At 43.8% G+C, this 17,899-nt stretch overlaps 1 protein-coding gene across 1 annotated transcript in view; it reads left to right on the plus strand.

Annotated features, from left to right (window-relative positions):
- Nucleotides 1-17,899, plus strand: part of PHEX (phosphate regulating endopeptidase X-linked) — a 198,071-nt gene that overhangs the window by 87,910 nt on the left and 92,262 nt on the right. The window contains exon 12 of the mRNA XM_059910108.1: nt 4,460-4,561. Coding sequence (XP_059766091.1) covers nt 4,460-4,561 — 102 coding nt within the window. The remainder of the gene's footprint in view (nt 1-4,459; nt 4,562-17,899) is intronic.

Consider the following 17,899-nt stretch of genomic DNA (forward strand, 5'->3'; position numbering starts at 1 on the left):
CTTCCAAGATTTGGCAAGTATCAATAAAGTCGCTATAAACATCTGGGTGCAGGCTTTTGGGTGGACATAAGTTTCCATCTCCTTTGGGTAAATACCAGGGAATGTGATTGCTGGATTGTATGGTGAAAGTATGTTTAGTTTTGTAAAAAAGCTACCAAACTGTCTTCCACAATGGCTCTCCTATTTTTCCTTCCCACCAGCAATGAGTGAGAGCCCCTGTTGCTCCACATCCTCTCCAGCACTTGGTATTGTCAGTGTTGTGGATTTGGGCAGTTCTAATAGGTGTGTAGTGCTATCTCATTGTTTTAGTTTGCATTTCCCTCATGACATGTGATGTGAAACATCTTTTCTTATGTTTCTTTGCCATCTGTATGTCTTCTTTAGTGTGATGTCTGTTAAGGTCTTTGGCTCATTTTTTAATCAGGTTTTTCGTTTTCTTCTTGTTGAATGTCCGTCAGTACATAAACACAGGTAAATCTCTCACATGGGCAACTACCACAACAGCAGCAGCAACAAACAAATGCACACAACCCAAACTCAGAACCCTCAGAACCCTCTCTTAGCCCTGTATCCACTTGTACCCTGTCTTTGCTTTCTCTCTTTCATAGACAGACTCCTCGACTGGGTCGTGCAGACTTGATGTGTCCACTTCCCAGTGAGGTCTGGCCTTTGTCTTCACCTGTCTTCCTCTTCCAACATTCGAAGTCTTAGAAAATGGTGACTATAGTTTGTAATACTCTATTGTATATTTGAAAGTTGCTAAGAGAGTAGATCTTAAAAGTTCTCATCTCAAGGGAAAAAAAATACTCAATGTTTGGTTGAAACGGAGCAAGACTCTGCGGGGCCCTCCCCGGTATAAATCTTTTCCGTGTCCCGCGTTTCTTATTCGCAGGAAAAAGGCTTCAGCCTCCTTGACCTTCCCTGAGTTCCCAAGGGCAGCTTCAAACAGTTGCTAAGCAGGGAAGGGAGGGAATGCAGAAACAAAGGAGGAGCAATAAGGAGACAACAGTGCAGCAGGGTCCTGGTTCCTCCTCAAGGAATATACATAACAATACATCTTTGAGTTCTTCTGCAGGAAATAAGGCCCCCACCCAGGTGGAGGATGATAACTCCAGGCTGAGCACAGGATTCCTGGAGCACCGCCCTGTTACCTCACCACCAACCAGTCAGAAGAAAGCCATACACCCTGGAGCCCTCACCCCAAATTTTGCCTATAAATACTTCTCCCTGAAAACTGTTGGGGAGTTCGGGGTTTTTTGAGCATGAGCCACTCGTTCTCCTTGCTCGGCCCTGCAGTAAACCTTTCTCTGCTCTAGACTCCGATGTTTCAGATTGTTTGGCCTCACTGTGTGTTGGGCACATGAACTTCTGTTTGGTAACATGGTGATGGGTATTAACTAGACTTATTATGGTGATCATTTCATAATATATACAAATATCAAATCATTATGTTGTGTACCTGAAACTAATATATGTCAATTATAACTCAATTTTTTAAAATGCCAAAAAAAAAAAAAAAAAAGAAAAGAAAATGGTGGCAGTATCCCTCTGGTTGCCTGTGCCTGAAGCCTGGGAATTAATCCGACTGTTCCCACCCTTTCCTCACCTCCCCACATAAAATTAATCACCTGGTTCCATTGATTCAGTCACTGAATCTCTCGCAAATTAATGCACCCATTTCTTTCCATCCCTATTGCCCCTCCCTAGTTTGGGAAGATACTGTTTCTCTTTTTATGTGAAGGTGACAGGCTGGCTGATGTGTGTTGCTGCATGATGATGTTGGGGAGGAAGAAATATTCCTCTCCCCTTCTAAATTCTTCTGGCTGATCTAAGAACTTAATTGATGTGATAGAGGGTGACAGCAGAAAATCAAACAAAGTTAAGTAACATATATACATGGGAGAGACCGGGGAAAACTAAGCAACTTGCCAAAATGGCCAAAGCCCTCACCTTATATACCATCTTCAGCTAAAGACAAAAGAAGATGTTGGGGGTGAAGAGAGTCAGTTATGGGGCAATACTAGGAAAAGTGCAGTAAAGGACGGTGATTGTGATGAAGATTTAAGTCGATGACTTCTCCATTGATAGGAGTTTCTGGAGATTTAGTCATCCTCCTCTTCCAGGTACAGAGAGGGAGACACCCTTCAAATGGAGATTTACCTTACAAATGGAGATATTTCTTACAAAAGGGCAACTGCTATTTGCTTTTCAGATCCCTTCCTATGCCTGCTGTTCTCTGAAGATAACCAGCTTAAAACAATTGATATGCCAAAGAGACATATTTTAGGGTGGCAAATTTTGCTCCCCTACAGTGATGTCATAAAGACTTAGGGGTGCTGGTGACTGCAGAGGCAAAAGATCTAGGCCCTGAAGATTTCCTTGTTGTTTTAGCACCCTCCTTCTGTGGGTTTTCTGTTTGAAATGGTCACTGCTGCATCTCTCTCTGTTTTCTTCTACTTTCCTGGCATTTTCCTCTGATTTCTGAGGGACACCTCTGTTGCTCCTGGAAATTCTGACCTCACAACTGTCATTTACCTCTGAGGTCAGGTCCTGGCTCTGACCCTTCCCAGCTGAAAGAGCTGGAAGAGATCATGGACTCTCTATTTCTCTCTCTCTCTTTTCAAAAATATTTATTTATTTGTTTGGCTGCGCCAGGTCTTAGTTGTGGCACGTGGGATCTTCGTTGCGGCGTGTGGGATCTTCGTTGCGGTATGCAGGATCTTTAGTTGTGGCATTTGGGATCTTTTAGTTGCAGCATGAGGAATCTTTAGTTGCGGCATGCAAACTCTGAGTTGCGGCATGCGAACTCTTAGTTGCGGCATGTGGGATCTAGTTCCCTGACCAGGGATCGAACCCAGGCCCCCTGCATTGGGAGTGCAGAGTCTTAGCCACTGGATCGCCAGGAAAGTCCTGATCATGGACTCTCTTGACTCCTAATTTCCTTATGTGTAAAATAAGTGGCTTCCCTACACCAGTGAGTCTTCATCCTGGCTGCACATTAGAATCACCTGGAGGGGCTTTGAAACCTCCCAGTGCTCAGGCCTCACTCTGCCACAATGACATCAGCATTGTTTAAAGCTCCCCCCGCCACCCCCCAACCAGAGACCCCAGTGTACAGACAAGGTTGAGAGAACCAGTGACTTAATGATTTTAAAGGACCTTTGCTCTTCTGTCATTTCATGCCTTTATCATGCCCCAATCTCAAGTTGAGATTTCTTTTCTCTTAATGTTTTTACTAAGTTAGGAAGAAATAGCTGTGAAGTACCCCGGCCTCCATCTGCTGTTTGTTCTTATTTACATACAATGGAACCCAGCCCACTGATTTCCAGCTCTTATTCCCTTACAACTGTTATTGAACTGAAAACATAGCTGAAAACTTATTAAACAGAAAAAAATCTATTTTGAGCTTTGTGCTGACAATTCATTATAGAACCAAGGAAACATCTAAATTTCTTTCCTTCTAGAATTAATGCTAAAAGTGGATTTACAACTCCATAATTTCAAATGAAAATTTTCATTCTGGTGCCAAGCCTAGTATTATATTCTTTCTTGAGTGTCCTATTAGGAAAAATGAAGCATCTGTGTAGGAGAATGGAATTTCGATTGGTTTGCACCCATAGACAAGCAGAGCCTCCCCAGACTGCTCCACGTGGGCTGCTGAAGTTAAGTGTTAGCATCTCTCTCCCCCAGTCCTCTCTGCTGACCCACAGATGCTGGAAGAAAAGCCAGGGCAAACACATCATCACTGTAGGTGTGGTCTTGCTCTTGGAACACTTTGAAACAGGGCTTTCAGAAGACAGTGTTTCTGTAGCAGTCCCCTTGAGACCTAACCATTTTAGACTTGAAATAGCATAAGACTTTTCTGAGCTGTCAGAGGGGAGAGAGGGGAGTAGGAAGATGACAGAGAACAGCCACGCATTTGGTTTAACCACTGGCACTAATTTGGAGATAACTGGGGTCTTGACATAAGTGATTCATATTGAGAAGTGTCTAGGGTGCTGGCTCTCCCTGCCTGTTTCTCTGTTAACAGTATCTTTTTCAACCGTTCACTCACTTTCTTCTGCAATACCTGTCTGAAGTACACAGCCCATGCCTTTGCTTTTTTCTCTCAAGCCCTTATTAACCTATTGAAATTAGTTGCTGCAACCCTGATATGGGTGCACTAATTCAGTAGCTACGGGTAAGTTATTAGTCATAGCCTATGGCGAGTTCCTTTCCTCCTGTAATCCTTTTACAACTGGGCCATCACATTGTTCTCAAGGAAAGAAATGGTTAGTTTTCTTCTAGCAATGGGGGGAAAAGGCTTTTTCCTGGGAAAAGAAATGCTGCCAGAGCATGGAGTCAAGCTTAAAGGAGCCTCTTCCCCACTGTGTTTAGCATTGGACTATTTATCGTGGCCCAGAGAAGCTTGTCTGAAGCTTCTTGGTTTTGACCTGCTTCTTTGGGTATTTCCTTATAGATGGAGGAATTGATTGAGGGTGTTCGATGGGCCTTTATTGACATGCTGGAGAAAGAAAATGAGTGGATGGATGCAGGGACAAAAAGGAAAGCCAAAGAAAAGGTAAGGATTCCTTTTGATGAAAAAAAATGACTTCCGGTTTAATGGATTTTCATGCTCCCCATTGACTGTGTAGTGGATTTTTATATTGACTGAGCTGTTGACTTCAAATGACCCCAGAGTTAGGTGTCTGTTTTGGGATGAATACAGAGATTTTATTACCAGGAGGTAAGAGAAAATAAGATCTGACTTTTTCAAACTGCGTTTTCAAACACCTTGTAATTCAGCCTTTCCTTCTCTCCTAATTGCCGTCTGTAAGAGCCACATGGCTTGCTGCCCAGCGAATTTTGCCATTAAACCATCATTGGCTATGGCAGAATGCAGAGCAGTGGGGAGCCAGGGGGAGCAGCTGGCAGAAGAGCCCTCAAGGCACAAAGAAGAAAAACCCATATTAGCTGTGTGTCCTGCTCCATGCACGATGTGTGCTAATGTCCTCAGGCAAATCCTCTACTGTAACCAAGCAGATCTACTTCCTAACCCATCATTTTGTACAAATGATCCAAATAGCATGCTTATAAACTGTAGACCAATAGTAGACCATTGCGTAGGAATACAAAAACATTTCCTAATAGAAGCGGACACTTGCTAGGCCTTGTAAAACTTTCTGGCAACAAGATAAGGGGATAAGTGAGAAAGTATTAGCAGCCTTGCTGTTTAGAAATAAAGAATGGGACCCATCTTGAATTCTAGGTATTCTGATGGAGCTGGAGCTTGCATGGGTGGGAAACGCCTGCTACATTCTTTTTTTTTTTTTTTTTAACATCTTTATTGGAGTATAATTGCTTTACAATGGTGTGTTAGTTTCGGCTGTATAACGAAGTGAATCAGCTATACATAAACATATATCCCCATATCTCCTCTCTCTTGCATCTCTCTCCCACCCTCCCTATCCCACCCCTCTAGGTGGTCACAAAGCACTGAGCTGATCTCCCTGTGCTATGCGGCTGCTTCCCACTACCTATCTATTTTACATTTGGTAGTGTATATATGTCCATGACACTCTCTCACTTCCTCCCGGCTCACCCTTCCCCCTCCCCGTGTCCTCAAATCCATTTTCTACGTCTGCGTCTTTATTCCTGTCCTGCCCCTAGGTTCTTCAGAACCTTTTTTTTTTTTTTAAGATTCTATATATATGTGTTAGTATACGGTATTTGTTTTTCTCTTTCTGACTTACTTCACTCTGTATGACGGACTCTAGGTCCATCCACCTCACTACAAATAACTCAATTTCGTTTCTTTTTATGGCTGAGTGATATTCCATTGTATATATGTGCCACATCTTCTTTATCCATTCGTCTGTCAGTGGACACTTAGGTTGCTTCCATGTCCTGGCTATTGTAAATAGAGCTGCAATGAACATTTTGGTACATGACTCTTTCTGAATTATGGTTTTCTCAGGGTATATGCCCAGTAGTGGGATTGCTGGGTCGTATGGTAGTTCTATTTTTAGTTTTTTAAGGAACCTCCATACTGTTCTCCATAGTGGCTGTATCAATTTATATTCCCACCAACAGTGCAAGAGGGGGTTCCCTTTTCTCCACACCCTCTCCACCATTTATTGTTTGTAGATTTTTTGATGATGGCCATTCTGACTGGTGTGAGGTGATACCTCATTGTAGTTTTGATTTGCATTTCTCTAACGATTAGTGATGTTGAGCATTCTTTCATGTGTTTGTTGGCAATCTGTATATCTTCTTTGGAGAAATGTCTATTTAGGTCTTCTGCCCATTTTTGGATTGGGTTGGTTTTTTTTTTTTTGATATTGAGCTGCATGAGCTGCCTGTATATTTTGGAGATTAATCCTTTGTCAGTTGCTTTGTTTGCAAATATTTTCTCCCATTCTGAGGGTTGTCTTTTGGTCTTGTTTATGTTTTTCTTTGCTGTGCAAAAGCTTTTAAGTTTCATTCAGTCTATTTTTTTTGTTGTTTTTATTTCCATTTCTCTAGGAGGTGGGTCAAAAAGGATCTTCCTGTGATGAATGTCGTAGAGTGTTCTGCCTATGTTTTCCTCTAAGAGTTTGATAGTGTCTGGCCTTACATTTAGGTCTTTAGTCCATTTTGAGTTTATTTTTGTGTATGGAGTCAGGGAGTGTTCTAATTTCATTCTTTTACATGTAGCTGTCCGGTTTTCCGAGCACCACTTATTGAAGAGGCTGTCTTTTCTCCATTGTATATTCTTGCCTCCTTTTTCAAAGATAAGGCGACCATATGTGTGTGGCTTTATTTCTGGGCTTTCTATCCTGTTCCATTGATCAATATTTCTGTTATTGTGCCAGTACCATACTGTCTTGATTACTGTAGCTTTGTAGTATAGTCTTAAGTCAGGGAGCCTGATTCCTCCAGCTCCCTTTTTCTTTCTCAAGATTGCTTTGGCTATTCAGGGTCTTTTGTGTTTCAATACAAATTGTGAAATTTTTTGTTCTTGTTCTGTGAAAAATGCCATTGGTAGTTTGATAGGGATTGCATTGAATCTGTAGATTGCTTTGGGTAGTAGAGTCATTTTCACAGTGTTGATTCTTCCAATCCAAGAACATGGTATATCTCTCCATCTGTTTGTATCCTCTTTAATTTCTTTCATCAGTGTCTTATAGTTTTCTGCATACAGGTCTTTTGTCTCCCTAGGTAGGTTTATTTCTAGGTATTTTATTCTTTTTGTTGCAGTGGTAAATGGGAGTGTTTCCTTAATTTCTCTTCCAGATTTTCATCATTAGTGTATAGGAATACAAGAGATTTATGTGCCTTAATTTTATATCCTGCTACTTTACCAAATTCCTTGATTAGCTCTAGTAGTTTTAAGGTAGCATCTTTAGGATTCTCTATGTATAGTATCATATCATCTGCAAACAGTGACAGTTTTACTTCTTCTTTTCCGATTTGGATTTCTTTTATTTCTTTTTCTTCTCTGATTGCTGTGGCCTGCTACATTCTTAATGGATGCTGCTCTTCAGCTGGGAGACTGAACTTAGGAGCATTTCTTCTTTAGAGAGGCATTTTTGAAACTTACTGATGATAGCAGTCACCTGGGGTGCCTGGACTGTGTCTAGCTTTCTGGGCTCCTCCCTAGCAAGGTCTGATTTAGTGGATTGAGGGTGCAGTCTGAACATCTGTGATTTTAACCAGTCTCCTTGGTGATTCTTATCCTTAGGCAGGCTTCAGGACCTCTGCTTAGAGTCATACTGAGTCATGCTGAGCACAAAATTTTTTGCATTATGGTCAAGGAACAAAGAAGGAGAGGGTTTTCAGAGCAGGGAAACTACTCTGTATGATACCATAATTGTGGATACATATCATTATACATTTGTCCAAACCTGTAGAACGTGCAGCACTGAGAGTGAACCATAATGTAAACTATGGACTCTGGGTGATAATGATGTGTCAATGCAGGTTCATCGATTGTAACAAATGTCCCACTCTGGTGGGGGATGTTGATAATGGGGGAGGTTGTGTATGAGTGGGGGCCGGGATTATATAGGAACTCTGTACTTTCTGCTCAATTTTGCTGTGACCCTAAAACTGCTCTAAAAAAGTCTATTAAAGAAGAAAAGAGGTCAACATTCTGGCAATGCTTAGCCTTGTTTAATGGAGAATGTGCAGAGGTTTAGCACAGATATTTTCTAGAGCTTTAATACTCCCGAGGTGGATAAGCATTGCCCTCGATATTTTTGTCAGTAGACACGAAAAGACTGTTCAATGTTTCACAGTGAGGAAAGAACTTGGGTGGCAGTGGCAGGGGTGGGGGGGTGGTGTTGGAGGAAGACAGAGGGTAAGTTTGATTTTTTCCCCCTTTGAGAACCTGTCAGAGCTGTCTTAAGTCATGTAAGGCACAAGCTGTTGAAGGCAGGAGCATGCGGGCTGTGATGAGAAGCTCTCCAGATGGTAGGTGAAACTTTGTGCATCAACATACTGTTGTTGTCGTTTGAATGCTTCATTTATTTGCTGGGCTAGCTTATGATATCCGGAACAGAGCATGTCTTGCACTGGGCAGTTGAGAGCCCAGCACACTGGGGACTCTTGATCCTAGCCTGACCCCTTGTGGACTGAGGGCCACCGGTGTGGACGGTGGGGTGGAGTGGTGAGTGGTGTGTGCGTGTTATGAATGGATGGATACCAGGGGAATGCTCTGGGGACCCTAGTCATTTTTTAAAAAATTATGGCTGGTGATTGCCTTAGGGGGATCTTCTGGGTTGCATAAGGGAGTGGGTGCTTTTCAGTTGGGCCTTCTAGGCAAGTAGCCATGGGTCCTTCCTGAAGGAGGATTATTCCCAGTCCTTCTAATATTAGACACATTCTTGTTTGCCCCCTGAGTTGCTCTCCAGTCTTATAAATTTTTTCAAGGAGAGCCCTCACTTTTTCTTCTAAAAGCACTCTTTGAACGCTCCACTGTCTTTGAGCTGAGTTCAACCTGCCAGGAACTCAAACTAGTTCCTCGACAGGTGCAAATATCAAAGGTAGTTGTCCTGCTGGATGTCACCAGGTTCCCTGAGTATATCTTGAATTTCAGACTTCAGAGCAGTTCCTTTTTTTTTTTTTTAAATTTAATTTTTTTTAACATCTTTATTGGAGGATAATTGCTTTACAATGTTGTGTTAGTTTCTGCTGTATAACAAAGTGAATCAGCTATACGTATACATATATCTCCATATCCCCTCCCCCTTGCGTCTCTCTCCCACCCTCCCTATCCCACCCCTCTAGGTGGTCACAAAGCACCGAGCTGATCTCCCTGTGCTATGTGGCTGCTTCACACTAGCTAGCTGTTTTACATTTGGTAGTGTATATATGTCCATGCCACTACTCTCTCACTTCGTCCCAGCTTACCCTTCCCCCTCCCCGTGTCCTCAAGTCCATTCTCTATGTCTGCACCTTTATTCCTGTCCTGCCCCTAGGTTCTTCAGAGCCATTTTTTTTTTTAAGATTCCATATATATGTGTTAGCATATGGTATTTGATTTTCTCTTTCTGACTTACTTCACTCTGTATGACAGGCTCTAGGTCCATCCATCTCACTACAAATAACTCAATTTCGTTTCTTTTTATGGCTGAGTAATGTTCCATTGTATATATGTGCCACATCTTCTTTATCCATTCATCTGTCGATGGATACTTAGGTTGCTTCCACGTCCTGGCTATTGTAAATAGAGCTGCCATGAACACTGTGGTACATGACTCTTTTTGAATTATGGTTTTCTCAGGGTATATGCCCAGTAGTGGGATTGCTGGGTCATATGGTAGTTCTATTTTTAGTTTTCTAAGGAACCTCCATACTGTTCTCCATAGTGGCTGTATCAACTTACATTCCCACCAACAGTGTTGGAGGGTTCCCTTTTCTCCACACCATCTCCAGCATTTGTTGTATGTAGATTTTTTGGTGATGGCCATTCTGACTGGTGTGAGGTGATACCTCATTGTAGCTTTTTTTTCTTTTTTAAAATTAATTAATTTATTTTTGGCTGTGTTGGGTCTTCGTTGCTGTGCGTGGGTTTTCTCTGGTTGGGACGAGCGGGGGCTACTCTTTGTTGCAGTGCGCGGGCTTCTCATTGCGGTGGCTTCTCTCGTTCCAGAGCACGGGCTCTAGGCACGTGGGCTTCAGTAGTTGTGGCACGCAGGCTCTAGGTCTCAGGCTCAGTAGTTGTGGCACACGGGCTTAGTTGTTCCGCGGCATGTGGGATCTTCCTGCACCAGGGCTCGAACCCGTGTCGCCTGCATTGGGAGGCGGATTCTTAACCACTGCGCCACCAGGGAAGTCCCCCACTGTAGTTTTGATTTGCATTTCTCTAATGATTAGTGATGTTGAGCATCCTTTCATGTGTTTGTTGGCAATCTGTATATCTTCTTTGGAGAAATGTCTGTTAAGGTGTTCTGCCCAGTTTTGGATTGGGTTGTTTGTTTTTTTGATGTTGAGCTGCATGAGCAACTTGTATATTTTGGAGATTAATCCTTTGTCAGTGGCTTCGTTTAGAGCAGTTCTTTTAATGAGAGGTGAGAAAGAGGGAGTGTTGTCTAAGAATTTCCGGCAGTTCTCCAAGGCAAGTCGGGCTCTGGACCCCAGAAGATGTGGGTTTTCTTTTTACAAATTAAATGAACATGGAACATATAGGGTAAGATAATCAAAAGACAAAGTACAGACTGGGAAAATATTTGCAATGCATATAATTTACATATCAAAAAAAAATGAACATGGAGATCTGGAAATGACCTCTGGGTGGAGCTCATAGCACTCACAAAGACATTTAGAGAGCTGGAGGCTCTTATGCAGCTTTCTGCTATGGGGCTGTTTTTGAAAAATTATTTTTTTTCTTGCCCTTTTTCTAGGCTGTCCTTGATTTGATTGCCTTTTAGTAGTCAACAAGAAAGGAGAGGCTCTGCCTAATAATTTCTTGAATCTTAGATGGAAACCTCTGACTATCTTAGGGCTTTGTCTTTCTCATACTGAGTAGCCCCTGCGTTAAGACAGGATTTGCCTGCATTTGCAGTGGAGGTGAATGATTTGCCTGCTCTTCTGGTGTGACTTGGCGCTGTTCTTAGGGCATGTGTTGTATGCAGTATATCACCCAGGCGGAAGATTTCTCATCAGTAATAGTGCCCACACTGGGCCAGCGCTGAGTCACTTGGCAACCCATTGGGAAAGCTGGAAAAATGTTGCAATTTGTGAGGGGGAGAAGCTTTCCTTTCTCTCACAGTCAGGCTCTGGTCTGCAGCTAATTACAGTGCCTCCTAAGGGGTATTGACCTCAGCATTCCCTAGTGACCTGCCTCCTGAACAGGGAGGGTCCAGATGCCTGCAGTGGGCTGAGGCCTAACACCCTGGCTTTTGTGGTGGTTACTCCAGTCTCAGAATGGAAGCGTGGGGATGTGGCCTTGTCGTGCTCTTTGCTAAGGGTGATTACTGTAAAAGATAAACAAGGATGCCTCTGCTTCCGTGAATGAAGGGTAGATTTGTTATCTCTATCTCCCTGCCTTTCCCCTCTCATTTCTCAGGAGGTCATGAGTAGTTTTGTGTTGTGAAACCAACAGTGTAGGTTTCGAACTGGAAATTTAGTATGGTCAAATAAGCACCAATTTTTGTTTAGGATTCTATGTTCCCTGCAAGCATATGATCTTATTATAAACAAGCAGCAAAGGACAGGAGGCCTGTTAATTTTTTCTGGCTATCGTAGCTGTTGAATGAGTGTAAGGTGATACAAACTATTTTGGGGGGTATCTTCTAGAAGATTTGCCTTTTCCAGAACAGGGTAGGAGGGTCTCAAGGTCACTACACTACGTAATGATTGTGAGTCCTGGCAGGAAGGGATGCAGCACTGCCTTTGGCTGCCCTGGTGGTGGGAACCAGGCTTATGCTGGTGAGCTCTGTGGCAGATCAGGAGGAACTTGGCTGGTGCCCAGCTGGATTCGATTCTGTAGCCAAAAGCTGGATTCTTTCTAAAATATTTGTTTGTGCTCTTTGCCCCGTGACCTTTGTTTGCCAGGCCACCCCTAGAGAAAAAGACCCTGATGGAACTCCTAGGAAGGCAGTGTCCTCAGGATGCTGTGAGTGCCTTAACCTTAGCCATAGCAGGTACAGAGGGTTCCCAAGAAGTCTGTCTCATGGTCCCATCAACATGAGCATGTGACTCCCAGGCACGTGCTTTGGGCGAGGTGGGAAGAGTTTTCCTACAGAGGGCCAAACAGAAATTTAGCTCACCTCTTTGGCTTTGTCTCTGTTGGGCAGGGAAAATAACCTTTCCTTCCATCCTTCTAAGTTCTTAACTTGGGTCCATGTAAAAAAAGATAGATTAACAAGAGAAAAGCAAACAAGTTCATTAACATGTATATCTCATACACATGTGAGAGAAACTCAGAGAAATGAGTAACTCAGAGAAGTGGCTTAGAACTCCGGCTTATATGTCATCTAAACCAAAGGACAATAAATTTGTAGAGAAAGAAGAAGAAAAAGGGAAAGTAGTTTTAGACTTCCAAAAGTGGCAGATGGTGGGAATGTAAATATATGGGAAACTAGTGGTAGATACAGGCTAGTTAGTTGTTCTGTAGATTCCTCTGCTGCTGTCTCCAGGCCTATAAGGTGTAAAGTTGTCTCAGTGATTCACTTTTGTCCTCCCTCACAGAGAGGGGAGGAGGGACAACTTTGAAAATTTATGTCCTTTTAGGCAAATTGGGGGGAGAGCAGGAGCTTTTCTTGTATCCACTGCTTCTCAATTGCCTTCAGCTCAAAATAATTTTTATGTCAGAGAGGCATATTTTGGGGTGTAATTCTGGTTTCCTTTATCTTTAAGCTCTGCCCAGCCCTAGGTGTTGGATTTGCCCCAGGTATCCAGCATGGACCAACCATGTTGGTGTCCTGCCCACGTCTGAGCCCAGTGGTTCTCGGGGTGTGCTTCTAGACCAGCAGCAGCAGCCTCCCTGGGGACTCATTAGAGATGCAGATTTTCAGGACCACCCCGACCCGGTGAGCGGAGTGGGGGGGCACTAACTGCCCTTGCCATCACCATTTCACTGCACACCTGTCTGACTTCAGCTGCCAGCACCTGCATTTTCCCCAACAGCTTTCTGTTCCCACTGGCGCGTGCTAGGCCACTCACACAGAGGGCCCAAAGGTCCGGGAAGTGAGCACAACCCAGTGATTGCCCTAGCCCCCTCCTCCCTCGAGTGTGTTCTGCCCAGGCTCCCGGAGTTTCCCCAGTGGGGTAAGCTCTAGTCGCTCACACTGACAGCTGGCTCCATAAGATACCCTTTGCTGACTGCCTGTCTTCCTCTGCTCACCTCCCCAGCCCCCTCCCAGTGTTTGGTGTCTCGTTCACGTCCCAGATGAACTGCTTGCACTCCAGTCCTTGTCTCGGATCTGTACCTGGGGGCTCCCCAACTAGGACACAGCCTCTGGGGTGTGACTTTTCCCGTCCTTCCTCTCCTTAAGGTGACAACGCATTTCACTGCATCTCGATGCTAGCACCGCTTCAGCAAATTCAATTCCACAGACTTTTCCAGAACCAACAGCGTGCCAGGTACTGGGCTAGGAGCTGCATGTTCAGAGATGATCAGTTGCAGTCCCTTTTCTACAGGGGTTTTCACACTGCTAGGAGAGCACAGCGGTGATACGGATTCTGAGAAGATGAGGGGAAGTCTTAATGTGATGGAGACACAGACTGGTCCTGGGGTTCTAGAGGAGGAAGCCTGTAAGGAGCCCAGACACCCTGTGTGAGGGCACCCGACTTGGGGTGCCCACTCTGCCACCTCTTCCTTGTCACAGCCCTTGTCCCTGCAGCCTGTGAGCATGGCTTCTTGCTCTTCCTTACTTATTAATCCCAACAACTTTGCATCCAGCTGTCACTTTCCCTTGGTACCTTCACTTCTGCTTCATCTCACGTATTGCTTTTAAATTGCTTTGTAGAAGAAAAGAAAGGGAAGGGCTTGTGTCAAACTGTGTCCTGCCCTTGCCTGTGACAGATTCAAGCCTGTTTGTGTAGGTGCTTAAGAATGCAGTCACCCCAGTTCCTGCATCCACTCCAGCGCTCACCTAGGAACACACAGGGACTGACAAAATAGCATGTGAACCATCTTTCAGGCTCCCCGCCACTCCCTCTGGATCTCTGGCTCACACTTGCCGCCATCTTGAGCTTGCTGGCACTCTCTGGCTCTGTGTCTCTCCGTCTCTCTCACATGCACAGACAGGCCAAGGTAGTGGCCTTCACACTTGTATCTCCTCTCCCTCACTGACCCCAACAGGAAGTACAGTACAGAAGCTTACAGACTCTGGAGAAAGACTGCCTGGGCTCAGAGCCAGTGTCTACCACTTATTAGCTGTATGACCCTTTGGAAATTACTTCACCTTTCTGACCCTCAGTTTTCACATCTGTAAAATGGTGAGATTAGTATGTACCTCAGAGATTTTTTATGAGGAGTTATATACTTCAGGTATTTAGAAGAGCGCCTGGAGCGTGAGAAAGCCTCTCCAAGTGTGTTCAGCTGTTTCTTCCAAACTGTTGTCCTGTGCAGGAGGGGAGACTTTGGCCGCACTGACTGGTGAGAGATGCTAAGTGAGGTTCTGTGTGTCTGGGTCATTGTGTTTTCCTCTGGGCTAGGAAGGTAGATGACATAAGACCACAGTCTCTGAGGTCCCTCTTAGCCCTTAGGTGCTTTGACGCGTTTTGTCAGAACACTGTCCTTCTCCTTATGTATCACCCCCGCCCCACCCCTGCACGGCAGCCCCTCCTGAGAGGGTGATGGGAGGGGGGGGGGACCTTGCTTTTCTCTGTGGAGTTTGGATTTTCTTGTTTTAAGCAAATTCAGTGTTATCTTTGTGATATACCTTTTAAATACAAAAGCAAATATTTGGTGTAAGTAGCAGTTTGCTGCACATAGTTATCAGAGGCATATTATACCTGATACCTTGTTGGAGTGAGGTTACTTTAATCAGGTTTCGGTGTTCTACATAGAGCCTCAAGGAAATGTTGTTTTGGGCAGTGTTATAGGTCATTGGTTCTCATACTCGAGGTGCATTGGCACCATCTGGAGGGCTTGTTAAAACATAGATTGCCAGGCCTTACCCCCCAGAGCTTCTGAGTCAGTAGCTCTGAGGTGGGGCCTGGGAATTTACATATCTGACAAGTTCTTGGCGATGCTGTTGGTCTGAGGCCAACACTTTGAGAGCTCCGGGTTATTAGCGGTGAAAGCTCCCTTACACCAAGGTTGTATTGCTTGAACTAGATGATGTTTATTAAGTGACTACTTCCCTTACCCCTTACAGGAATTCCTTACAGGAACCCCTGTTCACCATCTCTCACGGGGCAGTGCCCTGAGTGAGTGCTGGGACGCCCACAACCCAACCAGGCCACCCACCATTGTTGCTCCAGCTGCTAAAAAGCCCTTCTTGTTACAGATCCAAAGGCTCCTTCTTGGTCACTTCCACCCCTTGACTCCATGTCTGTCCTCAGGAACTATGCAGAATATATCTTCCACATAAAAGTCCTTCCAGTATTTGAAGATGTTTAAATGTTTTTCTATTTCAGACAAAACATCTCTAATGTTCCTCATTAAATTAACAAGCATTATATGCCAGGCTAGATGTTCTAAATGCTTTACAAATATTAACTACATCAATGCCATGATATCTGTGTGAGGTTGGTCAAATCGTTTCATTTGGCAGATGAGAAAACTGTAGCACAGAGAGGGCAAGCAGGCTTGCTCAAGGTCACACAGTCAGTAGGCGGAAGAGCTGGGACTTAATCCCTGGCAGTCTGGTTTCAGAGTCTGTGCTTTCATCCGCAGTGCCAGTGGGTCTCTAAGTGTGGCCCTCAGACCAGCAGCGTCGGCATCACCTAGGAACTAGCTAAAAGTGCAGCTTCTTGGCCCCATCCCAGATCTATAGAATTAGAAACTCTGGGAGGAGACCCAAGAATCTGCATTTTAATAAGCCCTCTGGGTGATTCTGATGCCGCCAAAGTGTGGGAATCACTGCTTTCCTGCTGCGGTTCTGTTGCCTCATCCTGCTGGCTGCTCTCCAGGTTTTCAACATCTTTTTTTAAAGCTCAAGTTCAAAGCTGAACACAGTATTCTAGACATAGGCCAACTCACACAGCACAATGGGAATATTATTACTGCCTTTGTTTTGCATACAAATTATTTTAGAAATCCGAAGTTTATATTATGGCTATCTTTTCTCCTCAGCCATGTCACTGTTGGCTCATAACGAATTTACAGTCAGTTAATTTCTAGGTCTTTTTTTTAATCCCACAGGAACTGTCAGTAAGCCCTGTTGCTCCAGTCGTAAACTTGGCATTTCATTTAAACCCCCATCCCAGAACTTCACATTAATTCTTAATAAAAATCCATTTAGCTTTGGTCATGGCTCTGATTTTAAAAAAGTATATGTTTCTGGATCTCCTGTGTGTTTATTAGTTTTGCTACAAAAATCTATGCTCATTAAAGAAAATCTCCAAGGTAGAGTATAAAAGTAGAAAGAAAAAAAATCATTACTAGTCCCATCACCCAAACATAACCACTGCTAACATTTCGATGTATTACTTTGTTTTTTCCCCTATACGTAGGCTTGAATAATCCTGTATATATAAACTTGATTCCTTCTTTTTTCTCTTTTATATTTTAAACATTTCTCCTCTTACTACATAATCATTTTTTTTTTTAATAAATTTATTTATTTTTTTACTTTTGGCTGCATTAGGTCTTCGTTGCTGCGCGCGGGCTTTCTCTAGTTGCGGCGAGTGGGGGCTACTCTTCATTGCGGTGCGCAGGCTTCTCATTGCGGTGGCTTCTCTTGTTGTGGAGCACCAGCTCTAGGCATGCGGGCTCAGTAATTGTGGCACTCAGGCTCAGTAGTTGTGGCTTGCGGGCTCTAGAGCGCAGGCTCAGTAGTTGTGGCGCACGGGCTTAGTTGCACCGCGGCATTTGGGATCTTCCCGGACCAGGGCTCGTACCCGTGTCCCCTGCATTGGCAGGCGGATTCTTAACCACTGCGCCACCAGGGAAGTCCCTACTACATAGTCTTTATAAAAGAATTTTCACTGTTATTGCGTAGTCTTCCCGTGATTATACAGGAGATTACTTAATCATTTCTCCATAGTTGGGTATTTAGGTTGTGCTATTATTGATATTACTATGATAAACATCTTGTGCATACTGCTTCCCCCCCAAATTTAGGACTAATTCCATAGAATGGCATCTCAAAAGACCTTTAAAAATCTCAAGTCTGTCATTCAGTGTCTCCACCTTTATATCATTCATAATTTGATGAGTCCACTTTTTTTTTTTTGTCCATGCCGCACAGCTTGCAGGATCTTAGTTCCCCAACCAGGAATTGAACCTGGGGCCATGGCAGTGAAAGCACTGAGTCCTAACCACTGGACTTCCCAGGGAAGTCCCAGATAAATCCACTGTTTGGTTTGATTGTTTTTCTGGGTTATTAATGAGCATGCTCACACAGTAGAACTGGAATCTCCCTATTGGCTCATCCTTTGGAGATTCCTTCCAGATTTATCTATTGAGCAGATTCATGGAGAACCTGCCCTGTGACAGGTCTTTTGTTAGATGCCTAGCAATTCACTAACCAGTGGATTTTTAGTCCAGTTATTCTACTTTGAACAACTTCATGGAACTGTCATCCGATTTATCCATTTTGCCTGCAAGGAGATCATGAGACATTTAGCAGTGCCTTGTTATGATCCAGTTACACTATATTTAGGGTGTTCCTTGATTTTCTAATTTATTGTTCTATTTAAAAAGTGGGAACTTGAGGGAATTGAACATTCCTTGGGTTCCCATTCTTTCTAAGGTCCTGTGTTATCCTCACTGGAGATTACATTATTCCATGGGTTATAGCCAGCTATTCAGACTCCCAAA

Source organism: Balaenoptera ricei, chromosome X (assembly GCF_028023285.1).
Source record: "Balaenoptera ricei isolate mBalRic1 chromosome X, mBalRic1.hap2, whole genome shotgun sequence".
Taxonomy (NCBI): Eukaryota; Metazoa; Chordata; class Mammalia; order Artiodactyla; family Balaenopteridae; genus Balaenoptera; species Balaenoptera ricei.